Source organism: Neovison vison, chromosome X, assembly GCF_020171115.1.
Source record: "Neovison vison isolate M4711 chromosome X, ASM_NN_V1, whole genome shotgun sequence".
Classification (NCBI taxonomy): Eukaryota; Metazoa; Chordata; class Mammalia; order Carnivora; family Mustelidae; genus Neogale; species Neogale vison.
The window spans coordinates 124,696,322-124,719,370 of record NC_058105.1 but is presented as its reverse complement, the minus strand read 5'-3'; the positions used below and the strand labels follow the sequence as shown (position 1 = coordinate 124,719,370).

The following is a 23,049-nucleotide window of genomic DNA, read 5'->3' as shown; positions in this document are numbered from 1 at the left end:
CAAACAAAGAGAACATGCTATCACTGAATTTAAAAAGAGGAGGGACTTGATCCTCAGGTAAGCCTAGTGTCGCAGCCTGCCCACTGTCAGCCTGGCCTCCTCTCCTCTTTCTGGCCAATCTGGTTCTGCATCCCGGGGAGAATCCTGGGGTTGCATTTCCCGGATTCCTTTCCCAGATTCCTTTCCCAGTGGGAGGCTGGGTCAGGTTCTGCCCCTGTGAAGGCTTTGCCCGAGATCCAGAACTTCTAAGAGGTGGGGAAACACTCTTTTCCAGACAGCAGCCAGAGAGACACTTTGGAAAGGTTTTTTTTGGACTACTGGCCCCCAACGATGTTCACTATGCCCCGCAGACACGATTTCCATTTTTCAGATACTGTGGGACCTGCATTTGCTTAACAAAATTAGCCACGTTTGCATTGTTTCCTTTTTGTTTCTGGGCACCATTTTTACTTTGTACCGAAGGACTCGGACTGTTTATTTCCCATCTGAACCTTCACTGAACCTGCTATGAAGCAGCAGCGGCAGGTATGACTGCCTTCATGTAGCGATGGGAAAACACAGAGAAAGTTACAATTAGGAGCAGAATTCGGAATCTCGCCCCCTCCCCTCTTGACTTCTGGCCCAGTCGTCTTCGCGTGAACCCACGGTGAGTTAACACCATTTCATAAAACACCAAGTGCACATTAACAGCATTAGAGAGTAAGAAAATAGCTCCGTGCATAGCCCATTAAGCAAAGGAAAATACCATTATGTTACCATTAATCTGTAAAATGATGTACGTATTTCCATTGAGCTGGAAAGGTGCGGGCACAAGTAATGTTCCATTAAGTTACGCAGTGACACTTGGAGAATTCACGAAGTATAAAAATTATGTTTCTCAGAGCAATGCTAACACGCCCCAATTGCAGGGATCATAACATACACGTTAATTGAAAGTCAGGACGATATTTCATGAGAAAATGGATGTGTCATTAGCTGGTGTAAATCAAGGTGTCCCAAGCATTTGATCACCCGGGTCACCCCTTCTCCTCGAACGCCTCCCAGGAAATGTTTAACTACTTTCTCCATGAGATGTTTTCTGAAGCTGACACAATCCGGTGTGTAAAGATCCAAAGTGTGGCAATTAATTTTAGATTTTCCCCCTCTCCTGAGTTGGTTTTGACATCTGGAGGGTGTTTTCAAGGTAATACCGATCTGTGTTTATATAACTGAAGGGGTCTGCTGGAAATTCCCTCACCATTCATCAATGGGAATGAGATCATAATGATCAGGTATCATTTATCATAAATAATTATTAATGGGGTTGTAATTATTTAGACACTGGAGTCTATCCCAGATTAATACAAGCACATTAATTAACTAGAAATGCTTGCTCCTTTGCACCTGGAAAAATTCATCGTGTTTTCCTTCGGGCTTTTATCTTGCCCCAGTGCCGCTAAAAACTGTAAATGCCGAATCTGGCCCAGAGCCGAGTGGGGCGGAAGGATTTGTCCTCCATCCTCTGGCAGGATGTTGGAACAGGAAAATGTTCTGGGCCAAGGGAATTGTGAGGATCACAACAGAAGAAAATCTTCTTGCCTGGCCGACATAGGTACAGTTCTGGGGAGAATGGAGACACCCAAGCTTATGGTTTCACTTTTTAGATCTCAGTGGCCTTGTACCGACACCATAAGGGACTTAAGACACAATAAGTGATTTAGCGTCCTTATCTCAAACATAACACTGGGATGATACTCCTCTTGGGGTTATGCAGTTGGGAGGTGTTTCTTTCTAAGCAAGGATTAGCAAGCTATCGCTCATCAAGCATACCACTGTACACCCGAAAGACTAACTAGGTTTCAAGAACAGAGCATGGTGCCTCAGAGCAGAGATCAGCGAACTGTAACCTATGGGCCGAATTGGGCCCTCTGCTGGTTTTTATAAATACAGTTTTATTTGCGCAAGGCCATGCCCAGTCACGGACACACGGTCTGCGGCTGCTCTCCCCCTACAACCGGAGAGCTGAGTCGTCAGGATAAAAACAATCTGGCCTGCCAAACTGCAACACTGGCTCACTAGCCTGTCACAGAAAGGTCTGTGAAGCCTTGGGTCCGAGCCTGCGCCCTGACTGCGGCCTTCCTAACTCTGTCGCCTCCGGGCTTTGCCACCTTGTGCTAAAGGGCATGCGCCCCAGTCATCTCAACTGTAAATGGGGGAGTCTAGCGCCTACCACTGGGGTCTATTAAGATGAATGAAGGAGTGAACATCTGCAGGATGCTTAGACCATGCGTGGCCCACAGCTGTGCTAGAGGAGGCGAGGTCAACACAAATAAAAGAGCAGGAGCGAACAGGTGTTTGTCAGCCGGCCAGCCAGAGGAAGGGGGGCAGTTCGTGGCTCACGGAATAGACAAGGTAAGCTTTGTGAGGTTCACCAGGCAAAGGCTGGCTCATTCCAACGTAGTCACCGCACCCTGCCTGACACCCCCCGCTTTCCAGAGCTCGCCGGGTGGAAGGCATGGCGCTGGACCTAACAGACCGTTCGAAAGGGTTCCCAGCAACTGCTCACTGCCTCGGCCCCTCCGCTCTGGACTATTTCCAGTCGTTGGCCCCGTCTAGAGTCACAAAACATACAAGGCAACAGAAATTCATTCTCTTTAGATGACAAAGAGTAATGTTTTAGAGAAGGAATAGGCACACGTTTTCGATAAAGGGCTGGGGAGTTCTTATTTTTGGCTTTGCGGACCACAGGGTTCTATTTTAACTGCTCAACTCTGCCGCGTGGCTCAGAGGCAGCCACAGACAATGTGGAAAAGAATGGGCATGGCTGTGTTCCCACAACACTTAGTTTACCAAAACAGGCACAGGGCCAGGTCTGGCCCGCTGGCTGACATCGGCTGAGTCGTGTTTGAAGGCACGGAAGAGCAGTGTTAGCATACTAGCTCTGTTAGGGACCGGGACTCAATCAACTCAACTACAATTCTTCCACTAAGTAAAAAAGAAGAAGAAATGGATGGACTTAAAGCAAGCTGTTTTTCTTATTGGCTGAAAGGAAGACCAGATGATGGTTTTGCCAATATTTGCTCCTTCCTCTCACCTCCGTGGGAGAGAGATACTTCCCTAGACCACCAGCTTTGGTTTTGGCTATGGCTAGGTGACTGGCTTTGGCCAACGAGAAGTTAGTAGACAGTGACGTAAGCAAAGGCTTGGAATGGGCTGGCCTAGCTGTGCTTGTGCTCTCGGGCTTGAGACAGACGTGACACAGGCAGCCCTTGTGGCGGAAGAGGCTGAAGAGATACAAAGAAGAGACCTAGACCCAATCTACAGCTTAAAGCAAAGCCCGGCCGGGACTAGCCTTGGCGGCGGACCCACACAAGGGGGTAGTGAGCGAGCAATCACGAATGATTATTGTTTAAAGCCACCATGTCCCGGGGTGCTCGTTACGCAGCACTACTGTCGCAGCAACAGACACAAAAAGCTTTTCTGCGTATTTTCCTGTAAGACGGGCCCTGGAACGGATTAATGCTCTGACGAAGTACAGAATGACATGTGCCTTTTTGTAACTGGACGACAACAGATAGCATTGCCTACCATGTGCTCCCACTTATGACCACTTCCCAGTAATGCCGACCGCTATCAATGAACACGTTTCCAGCTATGCCATAGCTCCCTTGGCTGGTGAAGCGTTCGGGCGTGTGGCTCTTTTTGGAGGATGACTCATCACGTTCTACCGTCAAGTTATCGTGGGACACCTTCAGCTTTCGATGTGCAGACTTGGGGTCCAGTTTAAATGGCTGGCCTGGGAACAAGTTTACAAAAAACAAAGAGAGGAAGAAGAGGACCGTTTATTTCAACATGACCAATACTGTATTTTCAGAATTGGGTTTTAAGAACATGGTAAACTATTGACTACAAACATGATCCTGCTTTCATGAACGCCCAGCCTGTCAGTTCGGAGATGGGGATCTAGAGTTGCTATGGCTAAAGATTCAACCGTAGCGTGGGCGGGGATCAACCACGCTATGTCGCAGAAACTCTCTTCGGGGGTCCCAGCCGGACACCAGCAGCTCAAGTACAGCATTCCCAAGGGAAGGAGAAAACGAAGACTTCGTCTTTAACCATTCCCATATTCGATCCAGCTTAAAAGGGGGTTCACGCTCAGTACACTACAGACCAGAAGCCAAAGAAATCAAGATTGCAGATTTTGACATAAAGGCTTTACATAATTCTGAAACTGTTGCAAATTATAAATGAGTCTCATGAGCTCAGAATGACTATAAAAATGTGCATTTTTCAGCCCACAACAAGATCAGAAAAAGAATGTGATCATAATACCTGGGTTTTCTACTCCTGAGTGTGTGTGTGTGTGTGTATGTGTGTGTGTGTGTGTACATACATACATATACATAAAGTAAGGCCCCCTGTATTTCATTATTCACATTTGTGTTTTGAAGATCTTGCTATATGTAACTTTTTTTCAAGATTTTATTTATTTATTTGACAGACAGAGACACACACAGCAGCGAGAGGGAACAAAGCAGGGAGAGTGGGAGAGGGAGAAGCAAGCTTCCCGATGCAGGGCTTGAGCCCAGGACCCTGAGACCATGACCTGAGCCGAAGGCAGATGCCCAAAATGACTGAGCCACCCAGGCACCCCTCTATATGTAATTTATAATAAAATACATATTTGTGTTTTGAAGATCGCACTGTTAGAAAATCTTGGCAGAGTCGCCCCTGAGCGTCTTGTCATTGCTGTTACTTCTCTGAGAATATAACAGGGTCCTGGAGGACTGCCTGTCATTCGACACCACATCGGTGTTAAAAGGCATGAAATGAGTTGTGAGATCATGCAAATACCAAGTTGTCTGAAGGCCACTCCCCTCCCCGGCCATGGCCACGGCCATGGCCACGGCCGTAGTTGGTAGGCCCGCCCTCAGGCAGCCCGTGGGCAGAGTTCGGTACACTGGCTGGGGAAATCCACGACCCTGGCTGAGACAGGGGCACGCAGGGCACGGGGCAGTGAGTGCTGTGTCCCGTCCGCGGGGGTCACAGTATCTCTAGCTGTCACCTGGATGCAAACACGACATGCACGCCGGTCAAATCCTTTCTCTTCGGACAGGGGTCAGCACATCTTTCCGATAAGAGGCCAGATGGGTATTTTCAGCTCGGCCGGCCATGTGGTCTCTTGTGTGGCTCCCTAACTGCTGCTGTGGCGCGCAAGCGGCCCGAGACGAGAGGGAAATGGGCGGGGGTGCGGCTGTGTGCCGATGAAACTTTATTTATAAAAACAGGCAGCCAGATGCGGCTGGCAGGCTGGATCGTCTGCTGACCCATTTTAGATTTCTGTCCACATCACAGAAAAGCCTAAAGGGGATGCTGAGGAAAAGCTTCAAGGGCGGATCAGGGCATGCACATTGGCAGAGGCTCTAAGAGCTGCCGGGTTACATGCGGAGTTTGAATTTCAGCTTGTCTTGGGAAACACTGCTGTCCTCAGGAATGATCATGCCTGCAACTGTTAGGGATAAAGTAGGAACTAAGGCAAGGGGAGTATGAAGATAGTTTTGCTTAAAATACTTCCATTTTTAAAGGTGGAAGAGAGATTGTGTATAAAAACAAGCGTACGTTAATGCGCAGGCCGGGGAGTGGGGGGGTCTCATAAAGGCAGCCGTCACTGAAGAGGGGGGCTGTGTGCTGCTTGCACTTCGAGGAATATCAGAATGGCAAAGCTGTCAGGAAGACGGCCTCATGAAGACAGGAGATGTACGCCGTCTCGCCTCAACTCACACCCTCACCTACACACGTGTGGAGGAGCCCCATGTCAGCTTAGGTCAGGCCCATCCCCACCCCTGCATCCTCAGTGAGCAAATTCCACCTGCGCCTCAGATGTGTTTTTCAAATGCACCATCACCTACTCTGTCCAAGTTCGAGGCTTTTGCTTCGATGAGGACAAATTAGTTCAAGGGCCAAGTTAATCATTTACTTTACTAAAGAATTCAATTCATTGTAATATCGTGCTACAGCCTGCAAGCCAAATCCAGCATACTGCGTGTGTTTGTGAATAAAGTTTTATTGAAACCCAAGCATGTCCATTCATTTATGGGTAATCCATGGCTGCTTTCGCACTGCGGTGGCGGGGGGGAGGATAAGAATGGATGGTGACTGAGACCATCTGACATGCACAGCCTCCAATCTTAACTCTTTGGCACACTGCAGAAAAGTCCGCCGACTCCTCGTGTACAACTTGATAACATCTGTTCAATAATCGCATGTCTAGAAACAGAAGATGACATTATCTGTCTACATGAAATGAATGCGATATCTTCAGTGAACTGATGTAGCACGCGTTCGATGTCTCAGAGACATCTTCTACACAATTAACCTCAGTGTATGTATTTGTTAATTCTTTTCCTACTTAATCTCTAAAAACATTTCCTTCTTTACCAGCAGAAATACTGAGGGGAGAAATGAGCTTCACGCCTAAATGTATGTGGCTGAAATTCATATGCCTGGAGTATAATGAAGTTATTTGGCTGCTGAAATCGAGGACTTGCATTAAGTGAGGATTCTTCTAGAAAAGCTGTTAATGGTCCCCAGTGACTAGGGGCAACTGTCTAACACGGTCCCATATCGACACACTCCCTTTTGCTTTCTCTTGGGAGGTCCTATGCAAAGAAATTCCATGTTATAGAACATATTTCTAGATCAAAAATAGTGAAGAAAAAAGAGAGGATAAAAGAAAACACATGTGGGCAGAGACAGCGAGGGAGACGACAGTGTTACAAGACACATGTACGGGCCAGATCTTTCCTTGTTGTGTCCTGTGGGGTGTGGGGTGTTTCCCATCATCCCTGGCTGCTAACCATTAGACACCAGTAGCAACCACCCCAGTTCTTACCGCCAAAAATATCTCCAGACATTGCTCAGTGTCCCTGGGGGGCTGGGGGTGGGGAGGGCAGAACTGCTTCTGAGAATCATAGACCTAGACAGATATCTGGAGTAAGGAATTCTTGAAGAAAGAGTTACTAATTTGTTCTTCTGTTATGGAAAAATAATTTGCCGTCTGCAGCACCCCAACGACCTATCAGGGCCTCTCTCTCTTTATATATATAATTTAGATTCATATATCTTATATAATATAAAAATTTTATATAAATAATAAAAATATATATAAATAAAATAATAAACATTTATAAATATATAAAGCATAAATATATATATTTTATATATGATATATAATAGAAACACACACACACACACACACACATCTGTTCTAATTCTCACAAGAACCCCTCCGGGACTATCTGTTAGAAGAGCGAGCAGGTCTGAAGTCGATGCACAGCAGTGGCCGGACGCACAGCCCATAAGGGTCGAGAGAGCTGGGGACCCCAGAGGCGTCTGATGCCAACTGCGCCCCACCACCCTGGCTCTTGACTTGCTCTTCGGGCCTGTCGACGATGCCTGAGGCAGACAGAAGGAAAAGAAAGGGGGACAGAGGCGGCCGAAAGGAGAGCAGAAGGGAGGCGACAGCTCTACCGAGCTTGCGGCACTTACTGTTTGTCTTCAGCTTCCCAGGCTCACTGCTGCGGCTGCCCGCCTGGTTGATGGCCTTGACAATGAAGATGTACTTGGTGCCACTCTGCAGACCGTGGACCGTGTAGTGGTTCTGCTTGATGTTGGGCACGATCATCCAGCTGTCGGCCGAGTTACACAGACCTGCGAAGCCAAGCAGACAAGGTACAATTCTTTGTCACTTCTGCATCTCCAAGGGAGCCCGCCAATAAACCGGAGGGCTGTCTTCCGCCTACAGTGGGCGACCAACCTGTATGTATTATTATATATTCCTGCTATGTGCCCCAAATGGAAAACCCCAGGAGAATGATGAGATCGCAGCTTCTGCTCAGTAAACACGGGAGCAGCCAAGGCAGTCCTGTGTGGCGGGCTGCCCGTGGTGTCCGTGCGCCACACGCCGTGGCGAGGAGAAGGAACCCGCAAGTCACCACAGGTTCTGCTCCCGGCCCCCTGACGCCACACTCATGAGCGTGATTGTTAAATCGGAATCTCATCAAGTCTGAGCCTCACAGCAGGTGAGAAGAGACCTGAATCACGTAGAATTTGGTTCCACGAATGTCCACACAGTCGACGGCTTTTGTGCCTCTCATCCTCAGCCTGCCCCAGACCCAGGCTTGAGCGGCTTGGCAGAGATGGGATGGGTTCCCTCGTGGGAAGACAAGAGTGTGCAAGAGGAGGCATTCCAAGGCCTCGAGGATTTCTGTTGATGCCTTGGGTCTCTGTCAGTGCCAAGGGGAGAACGTTCCCCAGAGAGTCTTCTCGTCTAGGCAGGATGCGACAGCGGGAACAGCTCTACTGCCTCACCCCTGCAGGAATGAGGCTGGCAGAGACTGGCCCGACTTCTGACCGGGGAGTGAAGAAAGCGATCACCAGGGTCACGGGCGTTCCCAGCATTAGTGTGGCCACGGTTAACCAACTCGGGGGGCCTGTCCCTAGGAGAAGTGGGGAGCAGTGGCACCCCCGGGTAGCCAGGCACACTGTAGCTCTTAGAAAAGCACGAACAGGGATTCGGACCAGCTGTAGTCCCTAGTGCGGCGGGGCCGCGGCTCTGGCTGTGTTCTGCAGGATGTGGGCTGGGGCGGGAGGGGGGGGTTGGGCAGGCTGAGGATTTACAATGCTTTTGGAAGAACATGTAGGGAAAAGGAGGCCCGTTTCGTTTTGCAGCAGGCGGATGCTGAAAACGTCTCTTTGGTATTGGGCCCAGTGCTGCTCTGTCTCCACCCATCAACCTCCACTCTAAGAGAACCTTTTCCCAGCCCCCTGGGGACTGGCTGTCACCAAGTTTCCTGACTCTGGTGAATTTCCTTCACCAGTTCTTGGTGGAGGCCTGAGTCCCTCTGCTTCCTGAGGGGCTCTGAACTCCCCCACTCTCTCCCTTTCAGTGGATTTGCAAGTCAAAGGGTTACTTCTTTTGATCTGGAGGCAACTTATACCTCATGGTAACCCCAAGAAGCAGTCCCTTAATCTTTCTTTGGTCTCACCTCTTTGAGAATCTAATAAAACATTTCTATAGAAGGAGAGTCACATGTGCAGATCCCTACCAAGCCACAAGTATCTGCATGGCATTCCAAGATATTCACAGCCCCGTGACATCTGTCTTTGGATCCTACTAAATACCTTCTCCAACTTTTGAGTTAAAACACTGCTCCTGCTGGTCTGCACCGTTGAGAAGAACCTTAGAAGTCTTTTGTCAAGTGTGAAACTTCACCTCGTCTGATTTGTACCTTCGGGGCACAGTCTCGTTAGACACCCTCCAGTGAGTCATAGATACATACACTCACACACACACACACATACAAACCCACAAGGTCAGATCTGACCCTGTGCACTTCCTGTCACCTCTTTTCATCTACACCTGCGAACATCTCACCAGCAGCGCCGCTGGGGTTGACAAAGCCAGCATAAAGCAAGGGAACCGCAGGAGACTCACGGAAGGCGGCAGAGGCGTGTGTGCACTCATGCTGGAGATGGGGCAGGACAACTGAGGCACCACCCACCCCCACGCCACCCCCTGTTCTTCCCCCAAGTCGTAGCCCTCTGTTCTCCTGCCCATTCTCACTCGTGTGAGACCCAGGAGAACATCCACCAGGGGCTCAGTAACACGGGGCTCTCCCTACTACATTTCCCTTTGACTACTTCTTCACCTCACCTTTACCGCGAACACAGCTGTCATAAGCTCGGTGCTTCTGGATGCACCGGGGCCAAATCACAGATTTGGATCTGACCAAAGAACTCTGAGCTCTGGGCCCCAAGAAGCCTACAACTCACTTTAGACATTTCATTGTGATCTTCCAACAGTAATAAAACAAAAACAATGAACTTTTTCTATTGCCCAGGATAATCCACTCATATTCCTAGACCTTTGTCAACAGCAGTCGGGCACGGATGAACACAGTAACGGCATTCAGTAGACTCAAATGAGAATGCTATCGATGTCACTGCGTTTACACTGTTCCCGTTTAATTGCACATGTTACAGGAAAATGACGATTGTGGTCAAAGAAAGCAAATGTAAAAATGTTTCACTGTGCGACCAAAAAGCTGGGCTTAATGTGGTGGGGGAATGCTTTCAGCGACATCATAAAGCAGATGTCTGAAATTGCTACGAACAGCAAGTTGGCCTTAAAACCCAACAAAAGAGATTTAATGTTTCAGAACCCTTTTCCAAACAGAAAAGGGACCCTGACCACCCTGATGACTTTGAAGAGGTTGCTCATTTTTTTTTCCCCTCGAAGATTAAAAGAACAAAAATGTTGACGGAGTGGTAAAATTTGATTGGACAGGTTTAAACTGGGACAACTTGCTCTCGCGATCGGTCGCTATTTCTGTGGTGGCTTACCTTTCTGTTACTATTGCTGCCAGGACAATAATTGAGAAGTTGATTAAAAATGCCAAGAAAGCAGCAGTGACCATTTTCTTCTGGCGGCTGGAGCAAGTGGGGTATCTCCGAGGACACCGTCACTGCGGTGCTAGTGTTGGTCCTGGGCCGGCGTCACCTAACATCTTGCATATGGTGCCAAGTGCCAGACCTCTCTGCCTCAGTACCGCACCGTGTCCAGGCTGCCGACCAGGTTTTCCGCATCTCTTTACGAGACACCCACGGCACCATCCTGGAATGAAGCCTCACTTTTCTCCCAATTCATTCTCAATCATCTTTGAGGGTATTCCAATATCCACCTTCTCTAACTTGGCTTCCAGTATTAAAGCAACAATGGAATGTGGGAGATAATTAGTTCATAATGAAACTTAATTGAGTTTCTCAATCTTATACATTTTGTTCTCATTCACAATGGGTCAGAAGCATCTCCCTACGTAACGCTGCTCATTACAAGATCCTAATTGCATTTGGGATTTCAGAGCCTTGTATAGCAACAGTCATCTTGCAGTAAAACACTCTGTATAAAACATTACACAACACGGACACCCTTCGGAGAGGCGGCACGTGGTTTCAAATGCCCTTTTTTTTCTTCTACCAGACCGGACAGAAGTGAACATCCTTTTCCTTCTTCTCTGTAAAAATAGTATCTGTTTAATAACTGCTCATGAATGTTTTCAAATCGACTAAGATTAATTAAATACAGATAACTACCTCGCCATGGAGACCTGGAAAAGTGCATCTTTGGACTTCGGCTAATAATAAAAATAGGCTGCTGGGAAAAGGCCCCGTTTAGGATTTTAAACGGTGCACTGAAAGGGGTTTCGGAAAAAACATGAAAAACGTTGTGAAATTAAATACATATCTACTTATTAATAAGCAATTCATTAACATCTGTAGGCCTAAGTCTGCTAATAAGAATGCATAATAAAAAATTAATGGTGTCATTAATTTTTCATTTGAATATATGAATTTGATTAGGGAGAGCCTTTTTAAAAGATCAAAAGCTTCACAGATATTATCTAATTCTTCTTCACCAAAGTCAGTTGTGGGCAATTAACTAGAATTCATTACGACAAGTGAAGGAACCATGACCTATAGGCAGCGAAGATTCCTAGTGGCCCTAGTGGCCCGAGGCGCTGTGGCTGGGCTGGGGGCTACCATGTCTTCTAACTTCCGGTACAGTTTTACTATTAGCTCTTGTCATTCAATGTAACAACATCCGCAAAGGATATTCCTCCAAATGGCGGGACAGATGGACAAAACAACATTCAGGGAAGGCCTGGCACTTGAAGAATGTGTAAAATGCCATTGTGTAGAAAACCCTCACTAACTTCATGACTGACCTTTGTCCTATGACCCAAAACGTCAGCTTTTAAAAAAAAATGCAGTGACGGTTGAGTGCTGCCGTATTTTTGCAGGAATAATAACTTGGACTACCTCTGCGCGGACACTGTGGCAAGCATGGGGCTCAGACCATAGTTTTATCATCTCAACCATGGGAAGTTAAAACATCACCTCTCCTTACAGACGAGGAAACAGATGCAGAGGACGTTGAATAATTTGCCCCAAATTATGGAGCTAGTGAGGTCCACAGTTGGGATTCAAATCCAGGTCCCTCTCAGACATTACAAATATATGTAATAGTCAAGAAGAAAATAATTTGAAGATCTTTGCATGTCAATTGTCTTTTCATTTACATTTACTCTTTCTTTCCTTGTTACAATTCGATCCTGTAGGCCTCAGGACGTCACTATACTGGTTTAATGGACGTTAAAGAGACAAACAGCTCCCAGTACTAATGGGCTGATGAGAGTGTCCAGTCAGATGGGCACCTGCGGTTTCCCTGATTTCCACTGGTCCTGGGAGGAATAGCCTTTCCGACATGTGTGCACCAAACAAGCAAGGTCTGTCACCTTCAAGAAGTCATCCCCGTTTATTTTCTTGTGGCACCTGCTTTTGGGGAACAATACACCGTGTCTGGAATCACCGAGAATGGAGTTCTGAAGTCAGTGGTGTGGCTGCTGTGGGTTTCTGTAGGCATGGCCTTTTCTCATCTACTCCATTCATATGTTTTTGTTTGGATATTATTTTTCATGCCAACAGCATGGAAGCCAAGTCAGCCAGAGAAACCCCGAGTTTTAGGCACTACAGCTCTCCTCTTTTCATTTGGTGGGGGTGTGGGGGAGTGAAGCACTGGGACCGAGTCCAAGTTCTTAAGCATCCACGGTCTTTCAGCTCCACAGCCTCGCTCCTCGAGCTGGCCCTCACATTCTGACTCTGGGCTCGCCCCTGGGACTTGCTTTGGCCTCTAGCACATCAGCTAACGTGACAAAGACAGGGGCCTGCAAAGCACTTGTGCAAGTGTGCCTGTCCTTACAGGCGTGCGCTGCGCTCACCTTCGCTCACCAGGAAAATGCACCCATGTGGGACTATAGGAGGCAGCCCCAATCCGCAGCATGACCTTGACAGAGCCTCACCAAAGTCAGTGGGACCAGCAGACCCCCACCTGATTCCAGACACACAGGCAGTACATGTTTACTGTTATAAGCTACTTCGGTTCTGTGGTTGTTGGCTGACCAGCAAAAGCCAACTGATACAGGGCCTGCCCGTCTAGGCCAAGGCTCTACGTAGTGTCTCAACGCCCACAAAAATTCGCGTTAAGACACTTCAGGAAAGACGGAACCATCTACGGTGGATGCGCTCTTGGGTAGCCCCCATGATTCCCCAGTGATATATTCACAACTTCATGTAATTCTCACCCTCCTTGAGTGCAGGCAAGACCTGTGACCTGCTTCCAAAAAAAGAGAATACAGCAAAGGACAAAAGTCCTAGCATCATGAGTTTGCAAATGTACTTACGGTCCCTGATCAGCTATTTCTGAGTTAATCAAAAGAGATTATTCTGGGTGAACAAAGCAAGGTAAAGAACTGTGTTTGGCCCACTACCTTTTGTGTCCCTAAAAAATGTATTTCTAGATGTGTGTGGGTGTCTGTGCATCTTTTTGTAGCAACAGACAACCACAGGAAGGATGCGTGTGAAATGGAGTTGGCGCAGTAGGTAACTTTGGAGCTGCCATATTGGGGCTCTGGGGCTGCCATATTGAAAAACATCCAATCGTCACCGCAGACATTTTATATATTATCACACAGTGTTCGTGCATTACTTACTAAAAAGAAAGGTTTTAGGGAAGTTAGTATTTCTTCATGCACATAGAACTAGGGATGAGGAGCAATACCAGAAGAATCCAAAATCCTGAAAGGAGGGCAAAATGATGCCGAACCATGGCGAACCATTGATATGCCTGTGCTGTTTAGACTTGCCCCCCACAGCACTTCCAAAAGCTGGAGACAGTGATGGGTCAGGGGTGGAGAAGTCTCTTCTGCAATTTATCTTCTCCTTACCTTCGTGGGCGCTACTGCCATTGGCAGGTCCTGGCCATCTCTGCCTCTGTGAATTACTACACACCTCCAAGGCAAGCCAATTAGGGAGTGGAAGGTCAGAGGGTTGAGGAAGGAAGCCTGGGAAATGAGGATCTAAGGAGGCCGGGGGGGTCTGTTTGTTGGTATGAGCCGCCAATGCTAGTTACTTGGAGGCGGGGCTCTTCACACATCCCTCTTTTCTTCCCGGGAGGCGAGATTGCTTTGTTACCACCGCTCTGGCCAGCAACTGGGGTTCTCTGAGATCATCAACCTGTCTCTGATACCAGAGCGCTCAAGGGCCCCAGGGAGAGAAGGGTCTCTCTGTGTTTCAGGTAAGGTCTGAAATTCTTCCCAGGTGGGGGCCAATGACTAACATTTTAAACAAGGGGCCTGCTCTCCTCCAAACGGGATGTGGTATTGGGCATTACTCGGCGATCCACTTTATTAAATTCTTTTTTTACGTTGTGAAATAACACTCAGAGAAGTACATAATACTAAATGTAGGATAAACTCACTAAACCATGTAACTCCCACCCAGAAAGTAGTTAACCCCATGAGCCCCGTATACTGCTTCTCGGTGGTGCCACTCCCCTCCCATCCTGGAAGTAACCACCACCCTCCCTTTTATTTATCGTTTTTACACCTATGTATGCATCTCTAAACAAAAGTTTTTTTTTAAGATTTATGTATTTGAGAGAGAGAGAGAGAGAGAGCGAGCACGCATGCACATGTGCGAGTCGGGGTGGGGGAGCACAGGGAGAGAGAATCTCAAGCAGACTCCCCAGTGAGCGCGGAGCTCAATGCAGGGCTTGATCCCACGACCCTGAGATCACGATCTGAGCCAAAATCAAGAGTCGGGACGCTTAACCTACTGAGCCACCCAGGTGCCCCTGCACCACAAAATGGTTTTCCTTTTTATCTTTAAATTATGAGTGTATAACTAGAGTCGTACTGCATGTATTCTTTTATTTCCAGCTTCCTTCTCTTAAGTGTATGTTTGTAAGACTCATCCGTGTGGACTGCTAGAGATCACTAATTTTTATCACTCTTTGGCCCGTTATTTCTGCTAGTACAGTACAAGTGAATGCGATCATTCTCCTGGTGAGGAAATGCAGCCAATACCTACTGTGAATCTTCTCCTTCCTTGTCTTACCTTGACGCTTCAGTTTAGAATCGCCATCTGACAGAACACAGTCACCAAACAGAGAAATCGATAGGAGGCGTGATACTCACTAACAACATTGGCTTGTCCGGTGAATATGGTGTACTGGAGCTCATAGGAAACCACGCTGAATTCATCATCGGAGGTCCAGTGAACAGTGATGGTGTCGTAGGAAGCGGTGCAGAGCTCTTCTCTAATTGTAGGAGGGTTGGGAGCTGGAGGGGTGGGATCAAGAATGCTCATCAGCCAAAACGCCGGCACCTCCAGGACACGTTTCAGAGGAGACAAGGGACAGTCAAAGCAGGCTTTCTACAGAGGCCCATCAGGACCACTAGCTCAGAGGTGGTGACCCTGATCCAAAGAACCAACGTCTGGCTGGCTGGTCGCTGCTGTCATTAAAGGGTAGCGTGACTTCAGCGAGCCAGTAGGGACTTATCTCTATTTATCATGAAAGTACATTTAGGAGGTTAAGCAAATAATACTCTTATCCATGAAAAAAAATATTAAACAAAAAGCAAACAAGATGAACTTCTGTGATTTCACCCACACTGGGGAGATGGCACACTTTTCCAGGAAAGGGCTAGGTGGTAAATGTTTTAGGTTTTGCGGGCCATACATTCTTTGTTCTTTGTCCTTTCAACTCTGCTCCTGCACTAGGAAGGCAGCCTTGGGCGATTCGTATTCAAATGGACATGGGCAGGTTCCAGTAAAACTTTATTGACAAAGAGAGGTTAGGGCTAGATTTGGCCTACCAGCCAAGGTTTGCCAACCTCCGAGCTATGTGAGGTCACGTATTCTTATATTTTACACACCCAACTGGAAAAAGACCAATGTTTGTTATCCTGTAACAAACCCAGCCAAATAATTGTTTGAAGATTTTCTCTCATTAGAAGTTTTGATGCCTTATTAAAAAAAACATCTTATTAGTGTGGCCCTATTTTGCTCTCATCTTTCAGTTTTATAGGTGATATTTCAAATTAAGAAGACCATGATTAACAGTCAATCCTATCTAAGAAGTACATTTTCCTTCCCCAAGAAAACATGGTTCCTTGGCATTTGGTTAACTTTATTACTGGAGAAGGCTGCTGTTTTATGTCTCGAACACAGTCTGAAGCAGAGAAGTCTAAATCCTAGCAAAATAATGATTTGAAGTTGACTCCAAATCTACCAGCTTGATTTCAGTAACTGGTTTTATGAGAAGAGTTTGTGAGCAAGAAAAAGAATAGGCAGGGAGTGCTTTGCACTGGCAATAATATTTCAGAGCAGGGCTTGGCAAACTATGGCTATGGGCCAAATCTGGCCCACTGCCTGTTTTTGTAAATAAAGTTTTATTGGAACACAGCCAGGCTCATTCATTTATGTATTGTCTGTGGCTGCTTTTGTGCACTAGCAGAGTTGAGTAGTTGGGACCATATGTCCTGCAAAGCCTAAAATATTTACCATCTGGCCCTTTATAGTCAAAGTTTGCCAATCCCTGGTTTGGAGAATCGATCCAGGCCTTTATTTCCAGTCTTCTGTATACTAGAACCTAACTTCAAAAGGAGAAACATATCTGTGTTCTATAGATTCAGAACGACCTCTGTTCACACTATTGCAGAGTTTTTTTCCTGCTCTAAATTTTGATTAGGCCCAAGGAGTCCTAAACAAACCCAAAGAGGGAAAAGACTTTGTAAAAAAGGCAACTTGAAAACTCGAATTGTTTTAGGCTTCATTCTGTCCAACTTCTATGTTTGTTGCATAAAGTCAATTAGGGCAGCTTGGTCTCTTGCTCACTGAGTTCCCCCAACATGACTACACACCTGTGCATGTGGGCTGGCGACACATTAAGTCACGGGGTAAGACAGAAAGGCTCCATAGAGCCCTTAAAGCATTCTTTCTGGAATGTGTATTTATACGTCTGTCTCCTGAAGTATATCCGCATGCAAGATTTAGTGTCGTGTGCTGTGACTTGGTTGTGCAGGAGTCAGGGACACCGAGCCAGGGGAGGCCCAGCTGCTCCATAAAACTCCTTAGGATTGTCTGTGTGGCCGCTGTTGCTGTGCGATCACCCGGCAGGGAGTGGTGGAGAAAGGCTTATTCTCCCATAATCTAAATAGCTCACTGAATTACTTTTCCATCAACCACCGGAGAAAAGGTGGTGTCTTTTCTGTATTGCAATAGAGGATTAAGTAGAAAGCAAACTTGTGTTCAAAATAAGCAAGTAGCTGTGATCGGGGAGGAAATGTCACCTCTCTGGGTTATTAACTTGACATACCACTTAGAGGCATGTCACAGAGGGAAAAAAATCATCTTGTTTTCACAGCCACGCAGGCTAACCCTGTTTTGATTATAAGCCCAATGGGTTTGTCCCGAAAAGTCAATACCTAATTTACTGTAAATGAGGATAGCAGCAAGCTGCCAATTTCAATATTCATGGGATTGGGAGCAGAACTGTTATTTTCTTGCCTCTGTTATAAACAGGACGCGAGAAATGGTGGGCTAATATTCCACAAACACTTCATTTCCTGCTTACAAATGTCTGATAAACTATTTGGACTTGGCAGTATCAGCCAAGCATCATATGTTATGGCCAGGATCGATGTTATGTCTAGAAATGGGCCAGATTTGTATTTGAGGTTTGACAGCTAAGAAGGCAGAATGGCAGGTACCCCATGTGGTCTCTAGCTTGACATAAACAGCGATCGGGATGATATATGGGGTACACAGTCCTAGTCGGTGCAAACCACTTCCTCGCCTTCCCCTTTAATCACTGCCTTGGCACTCGCATGGAGACGGAGCCCATGAGTGTATGCCCACCGGAACACCATTAAACGATTACTGGGCAACGGGGAGGACACACTCAGGTCAGCAAGACATTGATTTTGTACAGAAAGGTCATGTGCCTGGCCCAACCGTCTTTCAGTCCTCTTTATCCTTGGGCATGACCTTGTGATGTGGATCTGGCCCCCGAGACACAAGTGGGACTTTGCCAGGTGGGCCTTCTAAGCAAGCTTTTTGTTTTCCTAATAAACAAGGACAGAATTTTGTCCCCGTTCCTGCATCCGTCTCTTTTCACCTGTAACTTGAGCATGATGCATGGAGGCGGGGCAGCTGTGCCGTGTGTGGCAAAAAGGCAGCACAGGGAAGATGGCAGAGCAGGGAAAAAGCAAGAGCCTGGGGTCTGCGGTCCTCACTGAGCTGCTGCCCAGGCTTGGAGCACACACCTCCGTGGTCCGAGTTTGCAGGATACAAACACCGCTTGATGGGTTTAGTCACTGCTAACTGCATTTTCTGTTGCTGCCATCCTATTCAATTCCAAATGATGCAAGAAAAGAAAAAAAAGACTTTTCATAGGATGCCATCATGAAAAGCCGCTCAGCCAGAGAAAATCTAGACCTGTGTTGCCTAATACGGTAGCCACAAACTGTTTAAACTTCTATTAAGTTTAATTAAAGTCCAATGAAGGTAAAGACTCACCATGTACATTTCAAGTTTCTGAGAGACCCATGTGGACAGCAGCTACCAAAACGGACAGCGCTGATACAAAATGTTTCTATCATTGTGGCAGGTTCTAGGGGGGTAGCGTTAGTTTAGACAGCTCTCAGAGTTAAAAGCTTAAACGGGGGGGCAGTATGTGAATAAATATTTGAAACCGAGTTTGGTTCCTTACTGCAAATGCACTTTGGAGTCAACTTCTTTCTTCCTTAACAAGAGTAGTGTGGTTTGAAAGAATGGCCTAAGGTAAGTTGGTGGGATGAGCACTTTGCTTGCCAAATGCAGAAAGGCTAAAAAGAGCATCTCGGATTCTTGCAGAGAGAAAAAAAAAACCTATCTGGGTATAACATCCCTTGGATATAAAACTGCTCGTTTTTCATCCATAGACTGTGAACATCACACGAGGTTCCCTTTCTCCTGCTCATCTTTTCCAACTGCTCTTCCACACGCACACGTGCAGAACCGAAATGCGGAAGCTGGCGCCATGCTGAGTTAGGGATGTGGTCTCTAATGCATGTCCTCAGTTCCACGCACATCTGGCTTCACTGTATACAAGGAGCCTTCCAGAAGTCCTAGGCACCAGTGGCTTTGGCTAACACAAATAAAGGTCCTTTAAATAATCTGCATTCTACCAGCGAATGATTTCAGTCCTCACTCTCGAGGTTGACGGCGAAGAAACATTTGGAAGCATGGTTAGGAACAGGAGTAGTCTGAGGTTTTCTTTTATTGCTGTTTCTTTTGTTTCGTAAGTTTGACTCCCCCCCCCCCCATAAAAACTGTCTATCTGAACGATGGCACTGGGAATTCACATGTGATTTTTGGGACATTTGCTGTGGTGACCTTTTGCCAAGATGAAATGCGGTCTTTTACCAGAAAGAACAAGAGGTCTTTGGAGTCCGTACGGACCCAAGCCAAATTCTAATCTTGCCACTCACGGGCTACCTGACCTCCAGCGAGATGGGTGACCCCTGTCATGGGAAAAATGAGGATTATAACATGCTAAGATCATGCCAGATCTCAGATACAAAGAGCTGAAGCAAGGTAGACACTCAAGCAAGAGTTAGCTGCCAACGGTTTCTCTGCCAAGACACCGTGAGAGTCAGAAGCCTTGCTGAGATGAAGTGGAAAACAGCCCCGCTACCTTATGCGACTCTGTGATGGCCAGCAGAGCTGTTCTTTGTGACACCCACACTCTGAGAGGGAGAGAAAATGGCAGGAAGTACGTTTTTAATTCTCAAGATTTGCCTTTTTCCTCTGTCCCCAATTTGGTCTCGGACCATGTTGTTTTGGGTGGGGAAACAAAAAAAAAGGCATGCCAGAAATCATTTGGAATATTAGACTCCATTCCTAAATCAGGAGCCCACACCTCTGGTTTTAGGGGAATCGATGTGGTGGCAAAGTATGTGTATCACCGATTGTACACGGTATCAAAGCGCACGCACAATATTAAAGCACGCGCACGTACACACACACACACACACAAGACAATACCTGTAAGGTAATCCAGACATTCTAGCAATTTCTTCTCTCGGGAAAAATCTAAGGCAAAGGTGTCAAATGTGTCATTGAGGTTGATTTCAGGAATTAGGACCTGGGAGGATGCAGTCGCCATGGAGACTCTGTAATTTAAACAGAACAACTTTTTAGAAATGTCAAGATGCCTGTCACCGTCACTGCCTGGGAATGAAAAAAAAATAAAAGGAAAAGAAGGATCATTTTAAAATGGGGCTGTTTTTACACGGGAGCCTCAAAAAGAACCTGGGAACGGCACAACACAGCCAACACAATGCAAACGATCAAGCTTAAAGACGAGGCAAAGGAACTGGGGAAACAGTAGAATGGCTCCCCCCGACCCCGCCCGCCTTCCTTTTTACTGTCGGAAAAAAAATTCCCCACGGAGGTGGAAGAATATTCATATCTCATGTTGCTGTGTATTTAACAGCCAGGCCCCCTTCACATCTAACCCCAGCAAGAAGCACATAGCTCCGGGCATTTCTTCACACATCTGTCTGGGAAACTGTTTGTTCCTTTCAGACCCGACCCTGCTCCACTTCAAAGAGGAGTCTCCAAAATTTCAAACTGCATAAAAGGCAAAGTAAAGATTAAAAAAGAATGTTTCCAGATATTGGATTAGTTTAATCAATTACTAGCCTCTCTCTAAAATAAACATTTAAAAAGGAGTTTTTGTCTGGCTTGTTTCGTTCTTCTTGTATTCATTTTTTTTTTTTTTTTGCACCATATTCCCAGCAGATGCCATGGAAAATATTCATGAGCTCCCTCACAAATTCCTCCCATGGATGCCCCATTTTCCCTCTTCATTTATGGTTGTTAGTGAAGCGTTCTCATTTATAAACTATAAAGCAACGTATTGGTGAGTACGGCGCTCCTGCTAGAAGAGAATCTCGTGCTATGTGTGTGTTAATCTCTCAGGTTGATTTGCAAAGTTCAGTTGTCAATAGCAGAACGTTTGGACTAATTAAAAAATGCGAGCGATCCTCTTTAAAATGATACAGTTGCGGCATGACGTAAACCACATCTGAGCGTCTCAGACCATGCTAGACGTGATCTGGTTGATCTGGGTATTTCAGGAAGTTCGGTAAACACCACCAAGGGCCAACTACATGTAGAGTGCTGTGTAGGGTGCTGGGAATCCGTGAGCAAAGAAATACTCTGAAATGGTTCATCTCTAAATCTAGTTATTTTCTCATTAAGAGTGCTGGTGCTCATTTATAGAAAGTTACAAAGCTAGCTGGCAGCAGCCTGGAAGAGAATCCTAGGTCTAAATTCTTCCATTAAATCTAGAAAAATTTCGGCCTGGTTACCTCAGGAGATCTATCTCCTCTTGGGTCTCTTAATGGCTCTTAAAACTTAGTATCTTATAAAGATGATGTATTTTGGCTAAAGAAATTATACTTGCGGGTCTATTCATACAATGGAATATTATTCATGCATAAAAAGGACTGAAGTAGTGAAACACACAACAGTGTGGATGAACCTTGAAAGTGTTAGCGCTAAGTGAAAGAAGTCTGATGCAAAAGGCCGTGTACTGTATGATCTATTTGTAGGAAATGTCCAGAACAGGCAAATTCCCAGAGGCAGAGAGCAGACCAGCGGTGAGGGTGGGGGGCGTACTGGATGATGACTGCATAATGGGTATGGAGTTTTTGGGGGGTGATAAAAGGATTTTGGAACTCTTATTGCACAACATCATGAATATACCAAATATGACAGATCGCACACATTAAAATGGTTAATTTCACGTTCTCCGAATTTCACCTCAGTATTAGTTACACCTGTGAAGTGCTCAAAATCCTTAGAAACAAAGTTTCTAGAATTATGCTTCTGATACATTTCCAGTTCTGTGTCGGGAGGGTGGTAGACAGGATAATTAATAGTGTAATAACCAGGATGATATTGGGATCCACTGATAAGAAGTCTGAAGAGGCAGAGATTCTGGAAAGAAACGTTTCAAGTGTTTGAATGAGGGTGGAGAATCTAAATTCACCACCTAACTGTTTCACCGAGGAACAGTGAAGAGCTGGGGCGCCTGGGGGGCTCAGTCAGTTAAGTGGTGTCTGCCTTCGGCTCAGGTCACGATCTCAGGGTCCTGGGATGGAGTCCCACATCAGGCTCCTTGCTCAGCACGGAGCCTGCTTCCCCTCTGCCTGCTCCATCTACTTATGCGTGCCCTCTCTCTCTCAGATAAACAAAATCTTTTATTTTTATTTTTTTTATTTTTAAAGATTTTATTTATTTACTTGACAGAGATCACAAGTAGGCAGAGAGGCAGAGAGAGAGGAGGAAGCAGGCTCCCTGCTGAGCAGAGAGCCCGATGCGGGGCTCGATCCCAGGACCCTGGGATCATGACCTGAGCCGAAAGCAGAGGCTTAACCCACTGAGCCACCCAGGCGCCCCAAACAAAATCTTTTAAAAAGAAACAGTGAATAGCTGAGTTGTGGGATTTTGTTGGCTAAAGAGCGCACCCAATGGGAATGGGCTAATTAGTGTGATGAACACCTGCTAATTTAGACAGGTGGAGAAAGGCATGGTTATTAGGCGTTTTTCACACATAGTCAAACTGTACTTAAAAAATGCCTTCCGGGGCGCCTGGTGGCTCAGTGGATTAAAGCCTCTGCCTTCAGCTCAGGTCATGATCCCAGGGTCCTGGGATAGAGCCCCGCATTGGGATCTCTGCTCAGCTGGGAGCCTGCTTTCTCTTCTCTCTCTCTGCCTGCCTCTCTCCCTACTTGTGATTTCTGTCTGTCAAATAAATAAATAAAACTATTTTTTAGAAAAAGCCTTCCTTTTCACCCATAATCACAAAAACTTCTCAGAACTCAGAGCGATCCTGGGATCACTCAGCAAATACATACGGAGCTCTTAAAGCACGCCCACACGTACTGAAGAGCCCGCAATATTTGCGTCAGTGCAGAAAAGTTAAAAGAAATGCTATAGCGCCATGTGAACTCCCCAAATAAAAATTTCAAAGTGAACCCCCAATTAGAATGTTTCATGACGTCCAGCAGGGAAAACTGTACCGAGCTATTAAGAAACGGGCGTCTCTCTGTCCCA

The 23,049-nt window shown here is 46.3% G+C and overlaps 1 protein-coding gene across 6 annotated transcripts in view; it reads right to left on the bottom strand.

Moving 5' to 3' along the window:
- Nucleotides 1-23,049, bottom strand: part of MID1 (midline 1) — a 341,028-nt gene that overhangs the window by 5,456 nt on the left and 312,523 nt on the right. For 5 of the 6 annotated variants that reach the window (XM_044236012.1, XM_044236011.1, XM_044236015.1 and 2 more), the window contains exons 6-9: nt 19,969-20,096; nt 15,075-15,218; nt 7,528-7,689; nt 3,568-3,775 (exon numbers count right to left, since the gene is read on the bottom strand). In XM_044236012.1, the coding sequence (XP_044091947.1) occupies nt 3,568-3,775; nt 7,528-7,689; nt 15,075-15,218; nt 19,969-20,096 (642 nt within the window). Of the gene's footprint in view, nt 1-3,563; nt 3,776-7,527; nt 7,690-15,074; nt 15,219-19,968; nt 20,097-23,049 lie in introns of those variants that run through there. The other variant, XM_044236016.1, reaches the window with a different exon arrangement.